Here is a 21,609-nt window from a genome sequence, read left to right as displayed (position 1 = left end):
TATGATTGTCAAGCTAAAAAAAAAAAACCTGTTCTGTGATGAGTTTAGGTTCATCATCATCAGACATTTGCATCAAGTCTGTTTAAAAAAAACAAATGTACACATTATCAACAATATTTTGTATTTGTAATTAGTCTCCCCTGATTGAATTTACATTAATTGGTTGCAGCTGGCTGCATTTAATGCATTCTCTGTGCTGTGGGTGGAAAACATGTCTAATTTGGCTGCTACTTGCTGATGATGGAACAACTGGGGCAAGTGTCCTGATTAACTTGCTTATTGGTGCTTTTTGCCAATTTGCCTCTTGAACTCTAAAACAAATGGAGACAGTTTAAGCCCAGAGAATTCAAAACCATAACCTTAACCTTGAGTATGACCTTAACAAATATACATTAAGTTGGACTAGTTTGGCCAAGCGCATGTATGGGGAGAAGGAAGCCATTTCCCAACATTATCAGTCCACAAGAAGATTAAAGAAAGTGATTTCTTGCAGTTGTTGACCTCTATTCTCTATCACAATTTAGACAATTATATATTCACAATCTCAGGCTTTCAACCCCATTTTTAGGCACTGCACTGGAAACCCTTGCAATATTGAAGAGACCACAACAGCACTCCCCAGTGACACCTGCTAAAAAATGTCTTTGGAGCCTCTTCCATCTTCTAGCCCTGCCTGCAGGGATTAAGTCACTTTGTCGGACAAAATCATTTTAGGAAAGATACATATTCCCCATCTGCATACATAGATTAATCTTTTCATAAAAAATGCTTCCAGTGACAAACCCAATTTAACCAGTTAAGTGGCTGAACATGACATATTCTTTTTAGATGGAAGATTATTGACACCAATATAAAATAGCTTGTTTTTCCTCCCCCAATGTATTTCACTTGTCAGGTTGTTAAGGCTCAGTTGACATTGCAAGGTCCATTATCCTGCTCCATCTGCAGCTTTCATTTTTGGGCATCTAACATGTCACATTTCCCTGATACAGTTGGGAGCGGTCAACTCATTAACTATAATGATGGCAAGTGCTGTGCACAGCCCACCAGAACCAGAGCTGTGATTGGGTGATTTCAGTCTGATGAATGACTGACAGAGAATGATGAGGAGACAATCAGAAATAACATAGTTCACATACAATTGTCAAATTAAAGTTTTTGTTATGTGTTATATACTGTATATGTTTAACTCTATACAAATAAATATTTGTACGTTACGCTGAGGATCATTTCTTATCTGTCTTAAAATCTGATGTCAGTGGCTGTCTGAAGTCTCAGTCTTTATGTTTTGTTTACCAAATGTTTTAGAATCCTTTCATTTTTCTCACTTGATCTCTTGTTTTTCCCTCCCCTCTGCCTTTTTTCTATGGAAAGATCTACCTGCGTTTTCTTGACTATGAAATGGCCAATTCCAACGAATGCAAGCGCAACTTTGTGGCAGTGTATGATGGTGGCAGGTGTGACTTTTTTTTTTTTTTTTTTACAATTTTAGACACTTAAACTGGCCATAATTGCTTTTTAGGGCTTTTTCTGATAATGATGACTTAGTTATATTTATTTTGATGTAACAACTCACATTTTTTCAACATTCTGTTGTGAACAAGACTTAAATAGATAAGTATGTCAGGACAAGAAAATATTGTTTTGAGAAGATAGTTTCTTTGACCTACAAAGTCACTGTCAGTTAGGGAAACAGTTAAGAGTTAAAGTTGTGATCTCATGATGATGGGCCTAATAGCTATGCCTTGATAATCTACAGATTCTTGTTTTATCCTGTCTCATCTCAGTTCAGTGGAAGACCTGAAGAGCAAGTTCTGCTCCACAGTGGCAAATGACATCATGCTGGTTTCCACACTGGGAGTCATCCGTATGTGGGCGGACGAGGCCAGTCGCAAAAGTCGGTTCCGCATCCTTTTTACGACCTACCAAGAACGTAAGACAAAACTCAGAATCAATACACATATTCTGTTTACTGCAACATTGCTCACCCGGAGCAGGAGGCTGATTCACTTTATTAATCAGACCACTACTTAATGATGGCAACACTCAAGCCAAAATTAATCAGGGCTAGTCTTTATAGGTACTGATAGTGGAAGGTGGATGTGCAGTAACACTGTTTATGGCAAGTTATGGAGGATAGTGTTCATTTGAAAGATGCTGTTATAAGTTTCCAACTATATTTATGGCTGTTAAATAGCAGCAAGCAGGAAATCAGGTTTTCCATTATCAGGAATATTGCCTAGGGGGATGGTGATTGTGTGAAAATGACAGAAGTAGTGGATTTGAGTTCAACTCTGCAGAACTACTAACGGTGTGGTATGTGTGCTGGCCGATTCCCTTATTGGGGAAAAGGTAAAGAGGCAGAGATAAAGAGAGACCGATGGAAGAGCGTGAGACAAAGCAATACCATTATGAGCTGTTTGCATCCACTGGTTATACTGAGATTAATTAAAATTATAAATAATATGATATAAATATCCTCACTGTAACTATTTGTACACACAACTAGACAACACAGACACACACACACACACACACACACACGCACACACACACACAGAGCCTTGCTGTTTCTAATTCATTGGCTTCTTGTTGAAGGAGCATGTTGTTTGACAGGACATTCATTGTACTAGTGAGGTGAATGAATGACTTGAGAGTATACAGTATATCAATGCCACCAGTGTCTTTTAGTGCCACACATACAAGTACATAGTTACACTCACAAAAATACACAAACTACGGAACATTACAATGGCATTTTTGGAGCTTAAAGGTACCTTGATTTTCACTGTGAAATAAAAATGAAAATGATGAAGGGCTAAATTACTGAATTATTGCATTTATTTTTCAAATCCTTTACAGTTTCACTATAGTTTCAAACAGGTTTTGGCATTTTTTTAAAGATGGCAAAATGAAACCCCATTCCAGATGCTTTCTTTCAGCATGTTCTATTAATGCCACTGTGGATTGTATTGAGATTATGGTTATTGAGATCCCAAAATAAAGGCATGTGCCTCAAATGGGAATTTAAAAGTGACTTGATTTGCTTTTCCTTCATGCTTGCATGCTTGATTGGATTTATTGAATGTCACAAGCTACAGTACACCCACACCAATAAGAAACCATCAAACCCTGAAGAATAATTAGATGCTCTTTGTGAATTGACAACATCTATATTTGTTGTATGTATAAACCATATTGATATGTTAGTTTAATGAATAGATTTTAGAGAATAGGCAACAGATGTTACAGCAGAGTTATTTGTGTTGTTTAGTCAGTGTCCCTTTTGAAAGGCCTTTTTGCCCAGCAGAGCCAGGATGTGCTGTTGCCACGGCAACGCTTCTGCCTAAGTCAGTCAGGCGATCGCCAGCCAGACCTCAGTGTTTAGAGCAGCAGCCAACACAGCTCAGCAGCACTGCACCAACCCTGTCAATGGTGAATGTACAGGTGTGCCAACGCACTCAGAAGCAGATTCAGTTGAACAAGTGATCCAATCTAATGTGTAGTGTTGTTTTTGGTGCAGACCAACTTTTTGCAAGCTCCTTAAAATAAACACAATATGTACTGATTGTACTTACTTTTTTAAGTGCACCTGCATCTTGATTTTTTACAGCTCTTTGAAAACGAAAGTAATATATTTATGTGATATTTGATGATTCTATTAAGTGAACAAGTATCTATGTAACATTTATGTGATTAAGCTTTCAAAGGAAAAATCCATCCTAAAACTTAATTTTGAATCACAGTTTTTACACATGCGTATAGGAATAGCACAGGGAAAAATGTAAAGTGAGGTATTATTTAAAGTGTGTACTACAGAAACACTGGAAGAAGCAGTGTGATCCCTCTCCCCTGTTGAAAAACATTGTGTAGCTACCATAGGTGAGTGTGTGAACTCTGTTACAGGTGCACTAGCTGGAGCTTCAGTTATCTGCAGTAAGTGTTCCCTAGCCACAGCAGCTCCCTAGCCTGTATATATTTGTTCATAGCTGCTAGTTCCCAGTGGGACCAGTAGTTTTTTAGAGAATTCACAGCTGCTGACTCCCAGCAAATTTCACCGGGGGGGGATATTCTCAAACATCAACCTTTATCATCTGTGCTGTGTTCACACCTGCTGATATTATGGATCTTGCTCTGTTTCCAGGTTCAGAAAGACACGGTCTTGTGCAAAACTGCTGTGTAAGACTACCACTGTATAGCATAAGAAAGTGAAAGGTATCTTTACCCAACATACAATTATGTCTTAGGTGATAAATGTGTTTGTGTGGCATTTCTGCTGTCAGCAATGTTACGCATCATCAACCCGTCTCTGGGCTTGCAGATGGAAATTTGCTTTTTCTTCACTACACATATCACTTCTCAGTTCTTGGCAAGCTTCTTTACCATATGTTTGAAAGCTTTCGAGACCAACACAGTATGTTAATGCCTGTTAACATATGGATCATTGCTACATCTTAGATGAGGACATTAGACAGCATAGATTTTTACAGCAATATGCAGAAAGAGAGAAAGCACTGGACGGATAGATCTCACAATATCCAGTACTTGAATAACTCAACTTATTGTAGGATTTAGTTTTTAGTTAATTGCAATCCTTTTAATTTGCTGACAATTCCAGCATGGAACAATATAGGCAGAAATTAGAGTCAACATGAGAGATAATAATTGAGCATGCCCCTTATTGTTCATAAGGCTTTTCAAATAAATTACAGAAATTTGGGTGGAAGGATAGGTCAGAAAATGAAATGTCATCTTCTAGCTTAAAGGGATTTGATAATGTAGTGTACTCGCCAGTGCACTCAGAAAGCCATAAAAAGTCAATAGAAATACAGAGCCAAGAAGGGCACCTACATAAGGGAAAAATAGACCATTATCTACAACTGTTAGCGTCATGTGAAGAGTGCAACAAGTAATAGGGAAACTCAGCTATGCCATTTAGGAATAATTTTGCTGAATAATTTGAAAACACACTAGGGACAACAGAGTTATGGCTACCAAACTGTGAGCTTATTTTTCTTACATTGTTTCAGAGGCAAATAAAAGCACTATAGTTTAGATGAGTTGGAGGTAGTAACATGTCGACAGAGACACAGAATGAGCAAATATGCCTCAAGCAAAGTATATAAATTTAGAGCTGAAAGAACAAGACCCTTCAACTTTGTATGAGGGAAAGGCTGTCAAATATGGGCAGGTATCTGGACACAGTATCCTGAAGGTTGGAAAATTAAAATGAGAGAGTGTTATAATGTTCAGGTGACTGGAGACACTACGAGCAGAGATGATGAAGTTTGGGGTGAATGATAGGCTAATGAGACATGCATAATATCAAAGGAGAAGGACCAACCTTCATTAATGGTGCCCACTATGGCTTCATTATCGCCCAGAGATGCATTTACAAGGCTGCAACTAACCTCAGACATGGGAAGCCATGAAAAGGTTGAGTTTAGGTAGATGAGGGATGAAAGAATGGCCTTGGGGAGTCACATGGATGAGTAGGTTTAAGTGCTCAAGCAAGGACAGTAGCTGCCATTTCATGATGTTGACAGTGTAGACATATAGGTGATTTCACAAATGTGTTGCAGTTTCTCTAAAGGAAAGGAGCCTTTCATCACATTACTGTCATGACATAGCCCCAGAAACTCAACCTTAGTTACAGGACCTACATTTTTCATGTTTTATGAGGAAATGTCCAAATTAGTTTGGAGAACAAGGAGACAGATTTAACATATGTAGTTTGGGTGGAGACATCATTGAACAGGTGAAGGATGGAAGGCAGTTTACTCCAGATCCAGAGCCTCAGAAATCAGATTTAAGATTGTTGTACATTGTTCTACAAACAGTAATTAACCCACTTAATCCTGAATCCCACTTAATGCTGTGCCACCGGGATTGGTGCATCGGCATGATTATAAAAAGCTTTGTCGGCATTGAAGAGTCAGGCACACTGACCTGTAAGCTTTATTAGTTTAATGGCACCACCAGCAGCAGCAGAAAATGAACTGCCGGGAATCGAGCTGTTGATGCTTATAATTGAACCTGAATGAGCAGTTAAATGTAAAATGTCTTCCTAGAAATGTTACTATATTCAGATTTAGATAAGTAATAAGGGGCAAATATGCACTGAGCTCTGTTGTATTTGGGACAGACAAATAACAAAAACATATTGGTAATTGGACCAATTTTTGAGCAGACAAGAACTTTTCACAAATTGTGATTTTTTTGTCGCACTCTGAATATCACCTGAATAAATTAAAATATTTACTTAGCAGGATCTTAGTGTCTAACCTGGCAGAGATATTGACTGCTGGGGGGATATATTGGGTCTTGTGAACATTGGGATGAAAGAGGCCTGAGCCTGCTGAGGCAGCACAACAGAGGCTGAGGTGGCAGAAAGAGAAGCAAGCCAGTTGAACAGGAGGGATGGGAATGATGTTAGAGGCAGTGTTCACGTTCTCCTGCTTACAAGCGAGTGTCAGTGGTGTGGAGTGAGGTCATAATTGCCTTGTCAGAGTAACTTGTAGATGGCCTGAAAGAAGGGGCTGTGCTGACTGCTCTCTTCTCATACTGGGGCACTGCAGCAGATCAGGATTTTTTAGTTCTCCTCTGATCACAAGTTGGTTTGGGACTTACTGATGGTTCAACAGGGGCTTTTGGTTCTTGGAGAGAGGGATGGAGACACTGAGACTGAATGAGGTTGTCTTTTTTTCGTAAGTTCCTAGACCTGGGATCCATCCAGACCAGAGCCAGATTTATGTTCTGAGGTGCCAACTGCTGGTGAATGGAGGATTTGACAAGTGTTAAGAGGCAATGTGGGAGCTGAGTCTCTAAGCACCCACTGGTGATGAATCATAAATGACATTTCCTGGAACTACCACCACAATCTCTCCTTTATTTATAATGTTGCTACTGGAATTGGACAAGACTAAGATGACTAGTAGCAAGGAAATAAACAACGTCACTGTAGCACAAATACTACTGGTTTGAGAAATGCAGGGAGAGAAATAACCAGATAAAAGTTGTGATGACGGACTGATTTCAATATGAAGGGGCAAAGGGAGCGTCAAAGTAAATGGAAGTAGAAAACATACAATTCCCAATAGAAAGAGAGCCGAGAGGGAAAATGATATTCTGTTTTTATATTCATTCTAATGTATTAGAGAAAATTGTGAGATTATATCACCACAGATGTGAGTACTGATAAAGATTGTTATAAACACAATAACAGACAAAACAGTGATAAAGACCTATCATCCCCATCTCTTAGAAGTAGCTTAACTACACATTAATAAAAGAATTTTATTTTGTAATGGTATAATTAGATTTTCCAAGTGCATAATATCAATGTTTGCTTCCAGTGCTTTGCTACAGAAGCCTCTTTGCTCTTGGAGCCCCCATCTGCACAGGTACCCTATTTTCATCAGCTACTCATTAAGGAATTAATTTATGCTTCCTGCAGTGACTCTGAGCGTTTCTGGGTGGACAAAAGGGCATGTTTTTAGGGAATGTCTAGAAATAAATTTAGTAGGAAATTAGTGTGGATCGCACTGTGATATCACTCATCACTGTCATATGTGGAGGATTCAGCAGGGAAATGAGGAGTGGGCTCCATCTTGTGGCGTTTAATAGAAGAGCCCATCACAGGTTTGGAGTGTACAGTACAGTATGAAAGAAATGGGATCAGAAATAGAGAAAGAGGTAAAATGAGGAGTGTCAAAATACAAGCCAGTATGGATCATGAAATACTGGCAAAGGCCCAGAGGGTATGGAATACAGAGAGAGATAGAGATAAGTCACTCTAATTTGGTGTGTTATTTTTCACTTGGGAAGATTGCTGGGATGAAAACAGTCATATATCACAGTAGTAACACTGTCATATAGTCTCCAGCTCTGCCATGCTACTGGCAAGCTTCTTCAGTACCATTGCCAGCATAGTGTGTGTGAGAACTAAAACTAAATTGTAAAATATGACTCATTTTAAAAACTACTTGTAATATGTAACTCTAAAATTTTGTTTTGATACAGTAGCTTTAAGTACATATTCATGATAATACTTGCATAGTTTAATATAAGTAAAATTTTGCATTCAATTTAGTATTTTTATCACATGCTTTTATTTTAAATAGGGTGGATGATATGGTGGATCTCTTTGTGTAATTAGATGTGGCAATAGTGATATATATCTTGATAAAACAAAAGGTCAGATCTTCACCTTAGGATTTGTATAGATCCTTTAAACACATGGGAATATATGTTTGTGTTTAATCTAACGAAATACTGTGTCATACATCACTGTGATGCAAAAATCCTCTAAAACCACTATTGTCCTGTTATTGTCACTACTGTCTGTCTGCAGTGACCTGCTATATTATGTCCACTGACATTAATGAGCTAATTACTGTCATATAAATCCTATAATAAAATTTCAAGCAGTGAAATTACAGTATGCACAGCACATTCAATAGTACAACCTGTTTTATCCTGTGGCTATCTTGCTGTGCCACTGTTCTACTGTGAATGACAGAGAGCAGTGAATTGGTCAATCAGGGGGTTTACGCATTAGTGTGATTGGTTGCTGAGAGCAAGGGCACCTTGATGTTAAAGTATCTAACTATACGATGGATTTCACAGATTTTACGACCATGTCTTGCTGGTGCATGTGGGGCATGCATATATTCAGCAAGCAGTGTCCTGTCTCCGCGCTGCAAGGGCAGACGTCATGATGGAGGACACGCTCATGTTTAATTCCAGGTTTAGATTTGTGTGACAAGGGCTGTCCTCCAATCACAAACATTATTTTGCGTAGAATATATTTGTTTAGGGTTTCTTATATGGGTATCTCTCCAGACACATATGCAGTATACAGTAGACATGTCTACACATGCATTCTGAGAAATTAATAATATCCATAAGTTGCATCTGCAAATGTTTGAAGAGGTGGCTAAGGATGAAAATTCATGATGAACAGAGAGGGACAAGGAGAGAGGAACAGCTCTAGTCTGAGAAATGCCCATTCAAAATTATTTCTTCAAAAATGGTACACTGGAACTTTCAGCTGTACTTCTATATACTGACTTGTGCAGTAAAAAAAAGTTTCCTATACATTTGCTGCTGTTAATTATTTGACATCCAGAATAAAGTAGTTCCACTTTTAACACAATTTTTTTTCTGTGGCTTAGTGTGATAATGTCTTAGTTATGGGAATGCCAGGAGGTTTATGTTTTGTGGTCTTTCCTCCTCCAGCTCCATGTGATGCAGATGCCTTCTTCTGTCACAGTAACATGTGCATAAACAACACGCTGGTGTGTAATGGCATGCAGAACTGTGTCTACCCCTGGGACGAGAACCAATGCAAAGGTGAGATGTTACATTTTACCTCAGTCATTTGAGCCCTTGCCCACACACAAAGGAAGATTTGAAAGTTCAAAAAGAAAGTTGCAGCACTATGGAGAGGACACAAGGAGAAACTATGTTTTAACGTTTTGGCACCTAGGAGAGTGAGAGAAGGATGTTGTGTCCAAAATCAATCCCTATTTACTATTAAGTTCTTTATAGGTTCCCATTCTTTGATACTAATTTAACCCAAACATCATCTTAGACATCTTGAAGGTCATCCCCATTTTAGACTTATTCCCCTTCTAGTATTAAAGTAGTGAATATTTGTTACATGTAGGTCTGATTGACAAAAGAAGCATGAACAATAAGTCTTGAGTAATCATCATTCATATTCAGTCACGTGAGATGCTGAATATCCCTGTGTGTTGGGTAAAAATATAGTTCACATGATTTACTCCCTGTTTAAAACATTTGGACTAATGAACCTTTACACTGAGTGGTTTGAATGACCTCAATAAAAAAAGCACAAGTGAGTTGGGGTACACCTTATTCAGATCACCAGACTATCACAGGGCTAACACATAGACACGGAGACTAACACTCACCTTACCAGTAGATCTTTACATTGATCCCCAGTGTCTTGCTACATTTCTGGCAGCTCCATCATTTTTCCATTTCCCATTCAAATTTGATTTGAAATTTTTTTTATTGCAGCATTTTCATATATCACACTATAGCCATAATTATGTGTGAAGACTCCAGAGATAAGATCATTTCAAATTTTTGCATTTTTTTTTTTAAATTCATGTCTGGATCTTCTGTGATCTATCACTACATTGCAAACACATAGAATTTAGTCTATATGGCTGTTCCCTTGAGCCATCTTGCACTGAAATACCTATGTGAGTAAATGCAATGTGTAATTGTCATTATGCTGTTGTGCTTGGCTTGCATTTAGTGTAGGTGTTTTTGTTTGTTTTTTCTTTAAAAACACATTTATTCAAATGTTCCTTCAAAAAAATTATACTGGTACAATTTCTTTCCTTTTGATCAGTTAGAAAAGTTGCACAGAGAAGATATTTCTGTGTTACGTATTTATACTGTAATTCTCCAAGGCTTTTCAGTAGGGCCTGTGACAAATTGCATCAATTAAATGAATCCTGCATGGCCTATTCCTGACTCAGACTTAGCAACCTTTCCACCTTACAGTTTGAGTTTGAAATTGTGCAGACCTCAGCAAGACGAGGTCATGTTCCTAAGTCTGTTACTCTGTCTTCTGTCATCTCTCTGCTTTAGTAATGCATTGGGCCACCGCTGTGGACACATTTGTCCTCATTAGTGGTAAAATGTCAGATTTTATTTCCTTCTTCTTTACACTTCTGAATATAACAATTTACTGTCATTGAAGTTCAGTGTGCTTGGCTACAAGTTCAGCCAGCACTTAAATGTCAGAGATCCCCATAGATTGGCTCTCTACACACTGTTAGTACATGCTACCTTTGTGGTTTCGCTTCTGATCAATAGACTATAGCTGTGGCCCACTATGACCTTTCTCTGTGCATGTTTGTTATCTCATGAAACTCAAGCCTTTTGTCTTGTAAATGATAAGGCCCATTTATTTTGAGATAGATTTCCATGTAAGCTATGGTTTGTCTTTCTTTGAGTTGTTGGCAAGGAAGTGACCACTGACTTTATCACCATTCACTAGCCTAACTCCCTTTAATTTCTGATACTGTATCTCTCAAGCTTTTTACTTTGGCATGACACATGTGTTTTTACATTGCAAGACTCCCACTCAAAACTCTTAGATTAACATTTAACATACCAAAATACCAAATATTTTACATAATGAGTCCTGGACTGCAGACACAGGAAGATTAGGCTTCTCATTGATAGTCAGTGACAGTATGATTAGGAAAATATGTAAGGTCAGATTAACATTCTTTACTTGAGCTACTTCCTAATATTAGCTTACACTGATTCAGTAGTATCCAAAACTACTTTTCACAAACAGCGAAAAAATACTACCCAGTTAACACCCTTGGACTAATGCTCTTTTTGGTAAATACTTTAGATAGTAAGTAACTTAAGTAGACATGCCAACATTCAACTACATTAGAGCACATAGACATACTACTACATTCTTAATCTATTCATTAAAATTGCGATTTTGTGTTTTTATTTGAGAAGGCTAGAAAACAGAACACAGTATTGTCCTGTCTGTGTGTTGTGCATGGGCCACAGTAACTGTAGCTGCATCTGCTTTGTCATATGTTAGCAATCTATGCAGGAAAGCCATGCTCAGCCATAACTTGGGCGGCGAAGAACATGTGATTTTTAGAACTCTCAAATCTGGGCCACAAAACTGTCTGGACATTTCACAACCTCACAGAACTTCATATTCCGACAGAACGTTTTTCACCAGCAACAACTGGTTAAGTCAGTTCACCAATGTGTAGCTGACCTGAGGCGCCTGACTAGCCTCTGTAAATTTGTTTTGGAGTTTTGGAAGATCTTGATGCTGATGGCTCTGATGGTCTCACACTGGCTGATGACCTCACACTGGGAAGGTAATTGTGGCTCAACATCACATTCTATTCAGGGGACAGTGATATCAATGCTGTGGTAAACACAAAGATTTTGGCAGGGTTTATCGGTCCACCCTCAACACTTCTCCACCATTGTCACATTCACTTGGACCAGCAGTGCATGTGGAATTAGGATTTGTGTGACTATAAAAACTCTAAAATCAGCATGGTGGGCACTATAGATTGCACTGGAGGAGCAATGTCCTCCCCTCATTCACCTTCCACATGTCCCACTTTATGGGAGCAGACTAGTTCTATGACTTGAGATTCTCCCTCATACTGTAGACAATGTTGGTCTGTACCATCCTGGCAGATGGTACATCATGGCTGTAGAGCTGGCCCTTTCTGTCCCAGGACCTGGGTGTCTCTCTGTCTTTAACCACTAGGCAGTCATCAACACCCAATCATTCATCCCCTGCATCACCTACCCTCTGCTCTGCCTGATGACATGATAACCAAGTTGTAGAAATTACTGGACATGGACATAATCGAATGGGTGCGGTATGAACTCCTGCCTGGTCAACTACTGTGCACTTCCTCAAAGAGAAAGTCATCTGGCCACTTGTGGTTGTCCATTTTGAATTTGCAAACCTCATCTGTGATGACTCCTGGCAAAGCACCGTCATCCATCCCTTGAATTTCATCCCATTGATTCTTGATCACTCACAACTGTCAAACATGTACCAGTAGAAGTAACACTTCGCACTGCACATACACAACATCAAGCTCTTACAGTCTTGCTGGAGTACTGTGGGTTTGGGCACAAATCACTGTCAATTGCTGTCAGAGATGTATACACTGAACATAAGCTGGCATGTGTTCAAAGGAGTGATCAGCTGTGACTTACTGGACATAACATTGGAGAATGGAGGATCCCATCGCTCTCCCTCTTTATGGTACTTCCCAGCAAACTGGCAGTTCTGTGGACTTGCTGGCATGAATTGTTTGAAATGTGTGAATTAGCTGTTGAGGTATCAGATGCTAGCAAAGTTAAAGAAAAACCCTGCTTACCCATAACTTGGGTAGTGAGGGACAGACTTTTGGAACTCTCAGGGACTGCAAATGCATACAATGCCTGGATTACACAATCCAACAGAAAATTTTTCACCAAGACTGGCAATAATTGGGTAGTTCACCCATATGTCATCGATCTGAGGGGTTTGGCCAAACTCTGTAAATTTGGATCTATGCTGATGGGAGAGGCTATACAGACACAATGCCACACAGACTTCACTGCAGGCTGAAAAAATTGGGTGGCAGACATACTCTTGTGTTCATCCCCCAGTGCTGTTCTTGAGCCCAGACTCAACAGAGTCAGATTATGTCTAGATGTGTCACTCTCTGCTCCTGGCCAGTCTACCTCCAGAACCTCCAGCTTGGCTCACAGGAAGATGCTACATTGTGCACTTATACCTGTGAGAGATGAATGGTCCCAACTGAACTGGCATCTTACCATCCGGGTATGGAAATAATGTTTACTTTCATAAGTGGATACAAAACTCAGTTGGGTGCTGCTTGTATAAGGATAAGACAAGTCCAAAAATACTTGGAGGCAACAAGAACTATCCTGCTGGGATGATCTCTGCATGGCCTGGAGGCTTTGTGCATCTGCTCCCAGCATCTTGGAGGCATGTATCCCTGCCATGGCTCACAAAGTTCACCTGTGCATTGTGAATGTGAAGTAGCATTGCAGGCACTTTCTGTGGTGTACTCATTTTAACATGCAGACTATGGTAAAAGGATACACAACATGCCTCATCAGTGTGAAAACTGGTCTACCAGCTCCATCATTGCTGCAATCATTACAGTGGCCGCTCGATGCCTGGGATCCGTGGGCAGAACAACGTGCCCCCCAGTATTTTGCTCTTCCATCCGCTGACATACAACCTTCACTCAAGATAGCCAAAGGTATTCACCACAGGTCCAGTCAAAAACTGTGTTACTGTGTTACTGAATTACTTGGCTCTCTGGTTGCTCAGTGAGGTACTCCCAACATCATCACCAAGGATAATAGCCCACAGTTCAGCTAAGTTTAGTGCATTCCTGGACAATTGAGGGATCAGCCATGTTTGTTTGATTTCTCCCACCAAGAGGCAAAGAACGTTGGGGTAGGTTGATTGGTGGCAGGTGTGCTTTAACCAGATGCTAAATAAATCAGATAGGCAGTTTTCCCGTCTCAGCTATTCTGCAACATGCTGCATTCCCTACACCCACCACATTCCACTACTGGCAGAAGTCAAGCCCACCTTATGATGGGTTGTTAACTGCTCCTGCTCTTGAATTTGCTGTGGTTACATCTGACTCTCACACCGGCACCACATTAGCAGCTTAATAGAGCAGCAGGGCCATGGATGAAGCACATCAGATGAGGAAGCATTTTGAGAAGAGATGGTGGATGTGATCATCTAACCTAACAGTTCTGGACTGGGTCTGTGTCTACCAATATAGCTAGGACCACAAACTGCCCATTGTGGTTGTTGTCAAGCACATGCAGGCATCAATCTGTCAGAGTCACAGTGCCATTCTGGTCAGCTTCAGAAGGTGGCACCAAACTCCTTCACACAGACTCTGAGGTCAGTGAGGACTGGACTTTGCTGTGAAGCACCTACATGAAACCTGTACCTAAACCTGGATCCCAGCCAACCCGAGCCTTGGTTAGAGCAAGTTATCTTAAAGACTAGACTAGACTCATTATAGTTAGTGTATAGCCTGTCACATGGCAGAATAAACCCCATGGGTACTTTGGTACGCTGGCAGTCTCCCCGGATTACCTGGTTAGGATGTTCATACATGTATACGTATTGGAGTAATAGCAGCTTTGTACACAACAGTTTAGAAGCGGTCTCTCAGAAAATGTATTATGTAATGTCAGAGATGTGCAAGGCAATTAAATTATGTGTTTTCAAAGGGGTCATCGCCTGTGAATACCAATACACCGATTAAACATATAGAGAAACCCAGACAGACCTGCCATACCTAGTTATCATTGCTAATCTCTGAGTAACTAATAGCCAATTAATTGGCAATACAATTAGTAATGATCAATTTTATGGCACACTTTCAAATGTATTTTGTATTCTAATAATGATAATTATTTTCAAAATTTGGTCAAGAAATCTTTAAGGACTATATTGGTCATATTCTGATGAACATCCCCTTTTTGTTTTGCTGTCTCTCTACCAATGTACAGAGAAGAGAAAAGCCAACATTCTGGACAACCTGAACAACACTAACGGGACCATAATCGGTGTGACCTGTTGCATCGTCCTCCTCCTTCTCATCGTTTCTGTCATCGTCCAGATCAAGCAGCCACGTAAAAAATACATCCTGCGGCGTGAGGACTTTGATCCCACGATGTTCCAGGAGGTCTTTGAGCCACCTCACTATGAGCTGTGTACCTTACGGAGTGCCACCACTGCTGCAGCTGGCTCAGCAGACTTAGTTGACCTGGCAGAAGACTTTGAGACCTACCATGCCCTTCGTCGTGCCTCCTCACGCTGCATCCATGATCACCACTGTGGTTCTGCGTCCAATCCAGGCTCTGCCCATATATCCCAGCTGTCACTCAGTGGACGAGAAAGCCGTGGAAACTTGAGCACTCGTGACACCACAGCTGCCACTCTGCTCACCGATTTTCCACAGCCACCGATGGCAGTGAGGCCCTTGTTGCCAGCAACAGGAAACCGCAGGAACATCTTGGTCATGAAGCACAGCTATTCCCAAGAGGCAGCGGACAATGGATGCGACCTGGACGATGACCTAGAAGACGTTCCCACCACCAGCCATCGCCTTTCACGCCATGAAAAGGCAGTACAGCGGTCAGTATCCATAGATTTCTGATGAGGGAAGAACAACAGCACTAGATTTAACTATGGGGATGTGCGTGGGATACATTTATTTTTGTTTTCCTCTTATTTTAGCTTTGCTCTTCCTTTCATTTTTTATTATGAAAAGTTTCTTTATGCATTGATCCTTGTTCTTTCTCCTCTTTATATCATTAAACACCTTTTCAATTTTCACAAAGGCCTAAATTACGACAACAAAGTTGCTCTCTTGCATGCTCATTCTTGAACATGTCAAGCAACTCTTGCTACCTTTCCTCAAATGGTGATTTATAGCTGACATCTATAAACTCCATTGTATTTTAAGGTTTGTCAGAGACCTTTAGGCATATATACGCAGCAGTTGTTAATTCTGCAGTCAATCTCATTTTGAATTTTAACAAAAGGGCTGAAATCAGTGCCTGATCTTTATAGAGACGAGTACTTTCATTAATGTTGATATCATAAAATCTGTATTTGTATTCCTTACTGAGGTAGTGAAAATATATGATAGAATCTTAAAATTTTGGCATGATGAAGATTTTCTAAAAAGTATATTTTATGGTATACTTGGACATTGATTGCTTAAAAAGTAAGTGTTTATGTTTACAAAAACACTATGTGAAGACAAAGCACATTTTGGAAAAAATCTTTAAACATTCAACATTCCCCTGCATGCACTTTCTGTGTGCTCTTCACAGTGTTATTGACTGTTGATTTATTTTCTATAAATCTGCATGCAAGACTCCCAGAGACTAGCCAAGCACTAATGACCATTGCAGCTGTTATGTAGCATATTATGCATTCTGACCTCTCTGTGCAAAAGGAGTTTGATATTAAATAAAAGAGCCATGACATTTCAGGTTCTGCCTCATTGGCTCTTTGAGCAAACATGAATCAGAGTACAACACAACTAGGGTCTAAGAGACAATCTCAAGGTAAGCACCCTTATCCAACGATCCACATCTTTATATGTTGTGTAGTCTTTATTTGCTTAGTTAGTATTTACTTTTGTGTAAGTTTTTTTTTTTTCTGTGATTTTTTGTGGGTTTAAATTTTGTTTTTGTCTTTTTAATTGTTCATTTTCACCAAGATAGCTTTCTTGCTTGCACCCATCTTGCCCTCCTTGTGAGTTTGTGATGCTGAAGTTTATTGTATGTCATCTTTTCCAGAGGACATACATTGTGTCACTCAGTGAATATTCATTAGCATGGTCTTTTGTAAATCATTTAAAGTTTAAGCTGTTTAGTCAATTAAAATGTCTAACCTCTTTACTTTTTTTTTCCCAGTAGGACTACGGCTAATGAATTATAACAATAATGTATAAGTAAAAGTAGAAATGGAGGCAATCACAATGCCATGTTTAACTTTACTACATTGGTTGGCTTTTTGAAAACATTTAGAAAGCACAATGAAATGTTAAAAATCTCTTTGTAATTTACAAATCTTTTTCTGAGCACACAATTACACAGAATACGTTTGTAGATTTTGCATGATTTTTGTCACTTGTAGTATTTGATTTTTTGCTTGGTGTATTGTGAGCATAATAATTATGCCTGTGTGTAACATTTTATGTGTATGTTCCATGGTTATACTTTCATGAGGTCTTTAAGGATAATAGTGCATTAAAGTACAAGTTGCATTCTCACTGTAAAGGTAAAGTAAAAAATGCAGACCTATAAAAGGTCATGTTTGCAGCTTAATATCTGTATATAATGGAGCAGTCACATAAAGTGCTACATGTTGTTTTGTCTTTTAGTGTGAAAAAAGTGCTTTCCTGTTAAGTGTGTGTGTCTGCTTATGTTATACATTATGTTGCATTGTCTCCATCATGTAGACTTCTTGAGAATAGTGCAATCCTGGATCAGTACGAACGGGCATCACTGACATATGAGAAAACGGAGCGGAGATTTACACCAGCATGATGCTGATGATGATGAAGGGACACTTGACGAAAGGATATTGAATATGAATATGAATTATTGTGCAAAGATGAACACAAAGGACTAGATGGAAATACTTCAGCTGGAATTATATGAAGTGGAAATGTTATGAAAATCAGCTTTGTGCTCTACATATTGTAGTCAGTCCAGATTTTGTTTTTCTGTCCTTGAGAAGATATGGACCCTCAGAATGAATATAAATATTAAACTTTAAATTTTGGACTTTAGTCAGAAACATAGATGTTATTGTCATAGATTACTCACAGATAACAAAATAAATGTGACCCAACATCTTCAAGTTCATTCAAAGCATGTTATTTTATTAGTAGCGATGATTTTAATTTTTTAAAATATAGATGCTTGCCACTTTTCACATTTAGGAAAATTTATGTTATTAGTAAAAATTGGAATTAAACTGAAATAATTACTAACCAAATTAAGTAATCTTGAAATAACCAAAAGTTTCATTTAAGACCCAGTTAAATGGCTTGTGCATGATTCATTTATATTCATAAAAATATTAACATATTATATTATGATTTAAAAAACACCCACCCATACATAAGTTATAGGAGCATAAGTGCTTAAAATATTTTTACAACATTAAGTGCACTGTATGCAGAAAATTATTATTTAAACAAAATTCCTTTTGAATCATACTCCCTTTTTAAATACTAACATTTTGACAAGCACTTTTATTTTGGCAAATGTTTTTTTCACACATAATTACTTTGACTCTCACACTGTAGAGGTTTAGTTAATATTTGTATTTAAACAGACTTTTATACTAATTGAAAGGATGACAGTTTTATAGCTTCTCAAATTATCCTTCAGGGCTGATTTTACTGATGCTTTGTAAAAATACATACGCTTAGTCATTGCTATGACCATGTTTGGAATGTGGCCTATTGTGAATGTTGCTGATTTGCTATAGAGAAAGACCAAGACAAAAGGATTTGTTTCACCAAACAGAACAAATAATTTTATTTTAGACAGTTCAAATAACACCCAGTAGTCACAGGTATCTGACAGAATTGAGATTTGTTTTGTTTTTTTGTTTGTTTGTTTTTTTTTTGCTTTTTTTTTCCTATAGGCTGCTTTTGTAGAAAAATCTTAAAACCTACATTATATAAAAAGCAGGAAAAGCAATTCAAGAGTGCATTGACATAAACACATACAATTCACATACACATTCATATGGCATGTCTTTTTTCTTATGCTCTGTCATTGTCGTTACTTATGTTTTCTTCTTGTGTCAGTGTTATCTTCCAGTTTGTATACATTAATTTATGTATTCAATGTCATTTATGTATTATTTACACATACATATTTTTATCCACAGAGTCAAACACAGACTCATATTCTTGCAGTTACTGAATAAAATATATTTTTTTCTTTTCTATACATACATTCTTGCTCTGCGTGTTGTCTCTCTGTTAGATAATAAAATGTTCAAACAACTCACACATACTCTCAATCTGGCTGTTTGTCTCTGAAATAACTTACACACACACACAAAGCCACAAATTCATCTGCCAGTATATAGATGGAAGGAGACACCTACGTAATTTAGTAAGTCTAAACCAATTTGATCACAAACAGCCAAGGCAGCAGACGTGAAAGAAAAGTGCAGGGCTCAGGACAGACTTAAAGTAATAGTGTTCTCATTTCTCTGCAGATACATCAGACAGGTGCATCATTCCTCTACATCTTGCCAAGTTTGACAGCACTGGGAGCTAAGGTTTCTCTCCTTGTGCACCCTGAGGAAGCTGTTGCTCCTAGCAACTTTACCAGTGTAGAGTGTTGTGATAAGAAATAAAAATGTTTGTAGTGTATGCATCAAGTTTTTCTTCTTTGCTTTGGACTCTGCGGTGGCACATTTCTCTGCCTGTGCTTCACTGGCTAGGACTGAGGAGCCATGGAACATAATTTCAGATAAAAGCCTGATTTTTAATAAAGTACCTTTAATGTAAGGTTGATTATGGAGACAAAAACAGAACCAGGTTTTCATAATTTTCATGTGACCATCAAAATATCAAACTGTAGATTTCAGCTGCTGAATTTGATGTCATGTCTTTACAGTAGAGTATCAGGTTGATTTTATATCTTAACAATTACTGCAGCCCTGTTGAAGAGACACAGGTATATGAAATAAAGTGATATTAAACTTTGTAAATGGGTGCAAACATGATTCTACTCACCCATCAACTAACTTTTATTTCTGACTTTTGTTGATGTCTGAACATTTCTTTCTGTCTTTCTCTGTCTCAGATGTCATGACATTGTGGTGTTTTTTAAATACATTTGCTCATTTATTTGATAACACAAGAAAATGCTGGACACAATGTTTTCAATAAACAAATGTTTACTGATATTATTGTGATCATTTGTGTGTTTCACTTATTTTCTGTTGTCTTTCTGTTCTGCACTGAAGCTACCATTCACAATGCTGATGTCAAGTCCTCAGTATTCTTTTCTGGAAATAAATAGGTTTTAACTCTAAACACATCAACAATAGGCCTACAACAGCACATGGTGTACAGTTCGCGTGCCACTGTCAGTGTGTTTAGGCTAATATTTGACTAAATATTTTCCTTTGTTATTTCAAATGTTACTGCCTTTATGACAATAAATAAATAACAAAATAAAAGATTTAACATTTCCTCACCAAATGATGTGGGAAAAGCTCTGAAGCACCATGTATGTCTATACTGGAAAATAAAACTTATATAAAATATGACTGAACATTTAACAGAATACATAAAATGCCTTAAGTCCTCAGTCATTGATATTTTATAATAATGGATCTGACAACTATGTGCAATATGAAATCAGACTTAAGGCTAGACGTAAAGAAAGTATAGAAACACACTATGCCAACTTATGCAGCATAACCTATTCCTTTTGCATATCTTGAATTAGAATTGTGACTAGTCAGTGTAGTTTTGACTAATCAAAGCAAGATCTCTTCTTGCCTTAAATGCTCCCCACAGAATAAAACAACTCTGCTTCCCTTGTTTTTCTCAGAATTAGCAGTTCCGACCCCAGTCCTGATGTGTTGATGGCACTTCAGTAGCATAACAACAGTGGTTTTTTTCGAAATAAAAGTAAGATGCATTTGTTTATATATGACAACACAAATGGTATGGCAGAATAATATAGACACTTTATAGGCAATATATACATTCAAACCTCAATGTTTTATTGGTATTTGCTGAAGGAACATATCAACCACAGTTCAGGACTATAACTTGGGTAAAGGATTATGGACGTTTATACATATACATTAGACAATTGGCAGTTCAATACTCGAAGTATCAATGCAATATTCAACTCACTTTGAATTATTTGGGTTACAGTTTGAAATGGAAGTTGAATCAGTTTCATGTCATATTGCCATGAGGTTTTGGCAAAGCTGCTGTGGGCCCCACGTGGGCTTTCCCACATGGGGTCATGTGCCAGTTTGCAACCCACAGGTGTTTTAATGTGGTTTGCCCATGCCCATTGCTGGGATAATATAGGTGTGTTCAGTTGGTTTCAACTGCCCTTAAGTGACTAAAGGCTCAATTATTGTAAATTAAACTTTAGGAGATTTTTGATGTTTGAGGAAGGTTTTCGCCATTTTGTTCAATAAAAATTATTTACATGCCTTTTTGGTTGTCACCATGAAACCAGTATATATGTATATTAGGCAAATGTTTGTAGTTCCTTTGAACGACATCTGCTCATTGTTTCTTTCATTTAAAGGCTTCAGTTTGTATTGCTTCTGTCATTTGACCTCTCACCAACCATCAGAAATGTACTGAATGTAATGTGCCCCAGACAGCGGATAACTCTTATCTGCGACGCATGTAAAGGCGAGAGTGCTACATTAATGACTCAATTTCCCATGAATCCTAGGGTCCTAGGGGTGATCCGTGACGA

At 38.3% G+C, this 21,609-nt stretch overlaps 1 protein-coding gene across 2 annotated transcripts in view; it reads left to right on the top strand.

Annotated features, from left to right (window-relative positions):
* Nucleotides 1-17,667, top strand: part of neto1l (neuropilin (NRP) and tolloid (TLL)-like 1, like) — a 93,895-nt gene extending 76,228 nt beyond the window's left edge. For both annotated transcript variants that reach the window (XM_026292830.1, XM_026292831.1), the window contains exons 7-11: nucleotides 1,375-1,457; nucleotides 1,788-1,933; nucleotides 9,241-9,354; nucleotides 15,112-15,739; nucleotides 17,580-17,667. In XM_026292830.1, the coding sequence (XP_026148615.1) occupies nucleotides 1,375-1,457; nucleotides 1,788-1,933; nucleotides 9,241-9,354; nucleotides 15,112-15,739; nucleotides 17,580-17,667 (1,059 nt within the window). The remainder of the gene's footprint in view (nucleotides 1-1,374; nucleotides 1,458-1,787; nucleotides 1,934-9,240; nucleotides 9,355-15,111; nucleotides 15,740-17,579) is intronic.
* Nucleotides 17,668-21,609: the final 3,942 nt, after the last annotated feature.

Source organism: Mastacembelus armatus, chromosome 20, assembly GCF_900324485.2.
Source record: "Mastacembelus armatus chromosome 20, fMasArm1.2, whole genome shotgun sequence".
NCBI lineage: Eukaryota > Metazoa > Chordata > Actinopteri > Synbranchiformes > Mastacembelidae > Mastacembelus > Mastacembelus armatus.
Note: the sequence above shows the minus strand (reverse complement) of the source record. Positions and strands in the feature narration are given on the sequence as shown.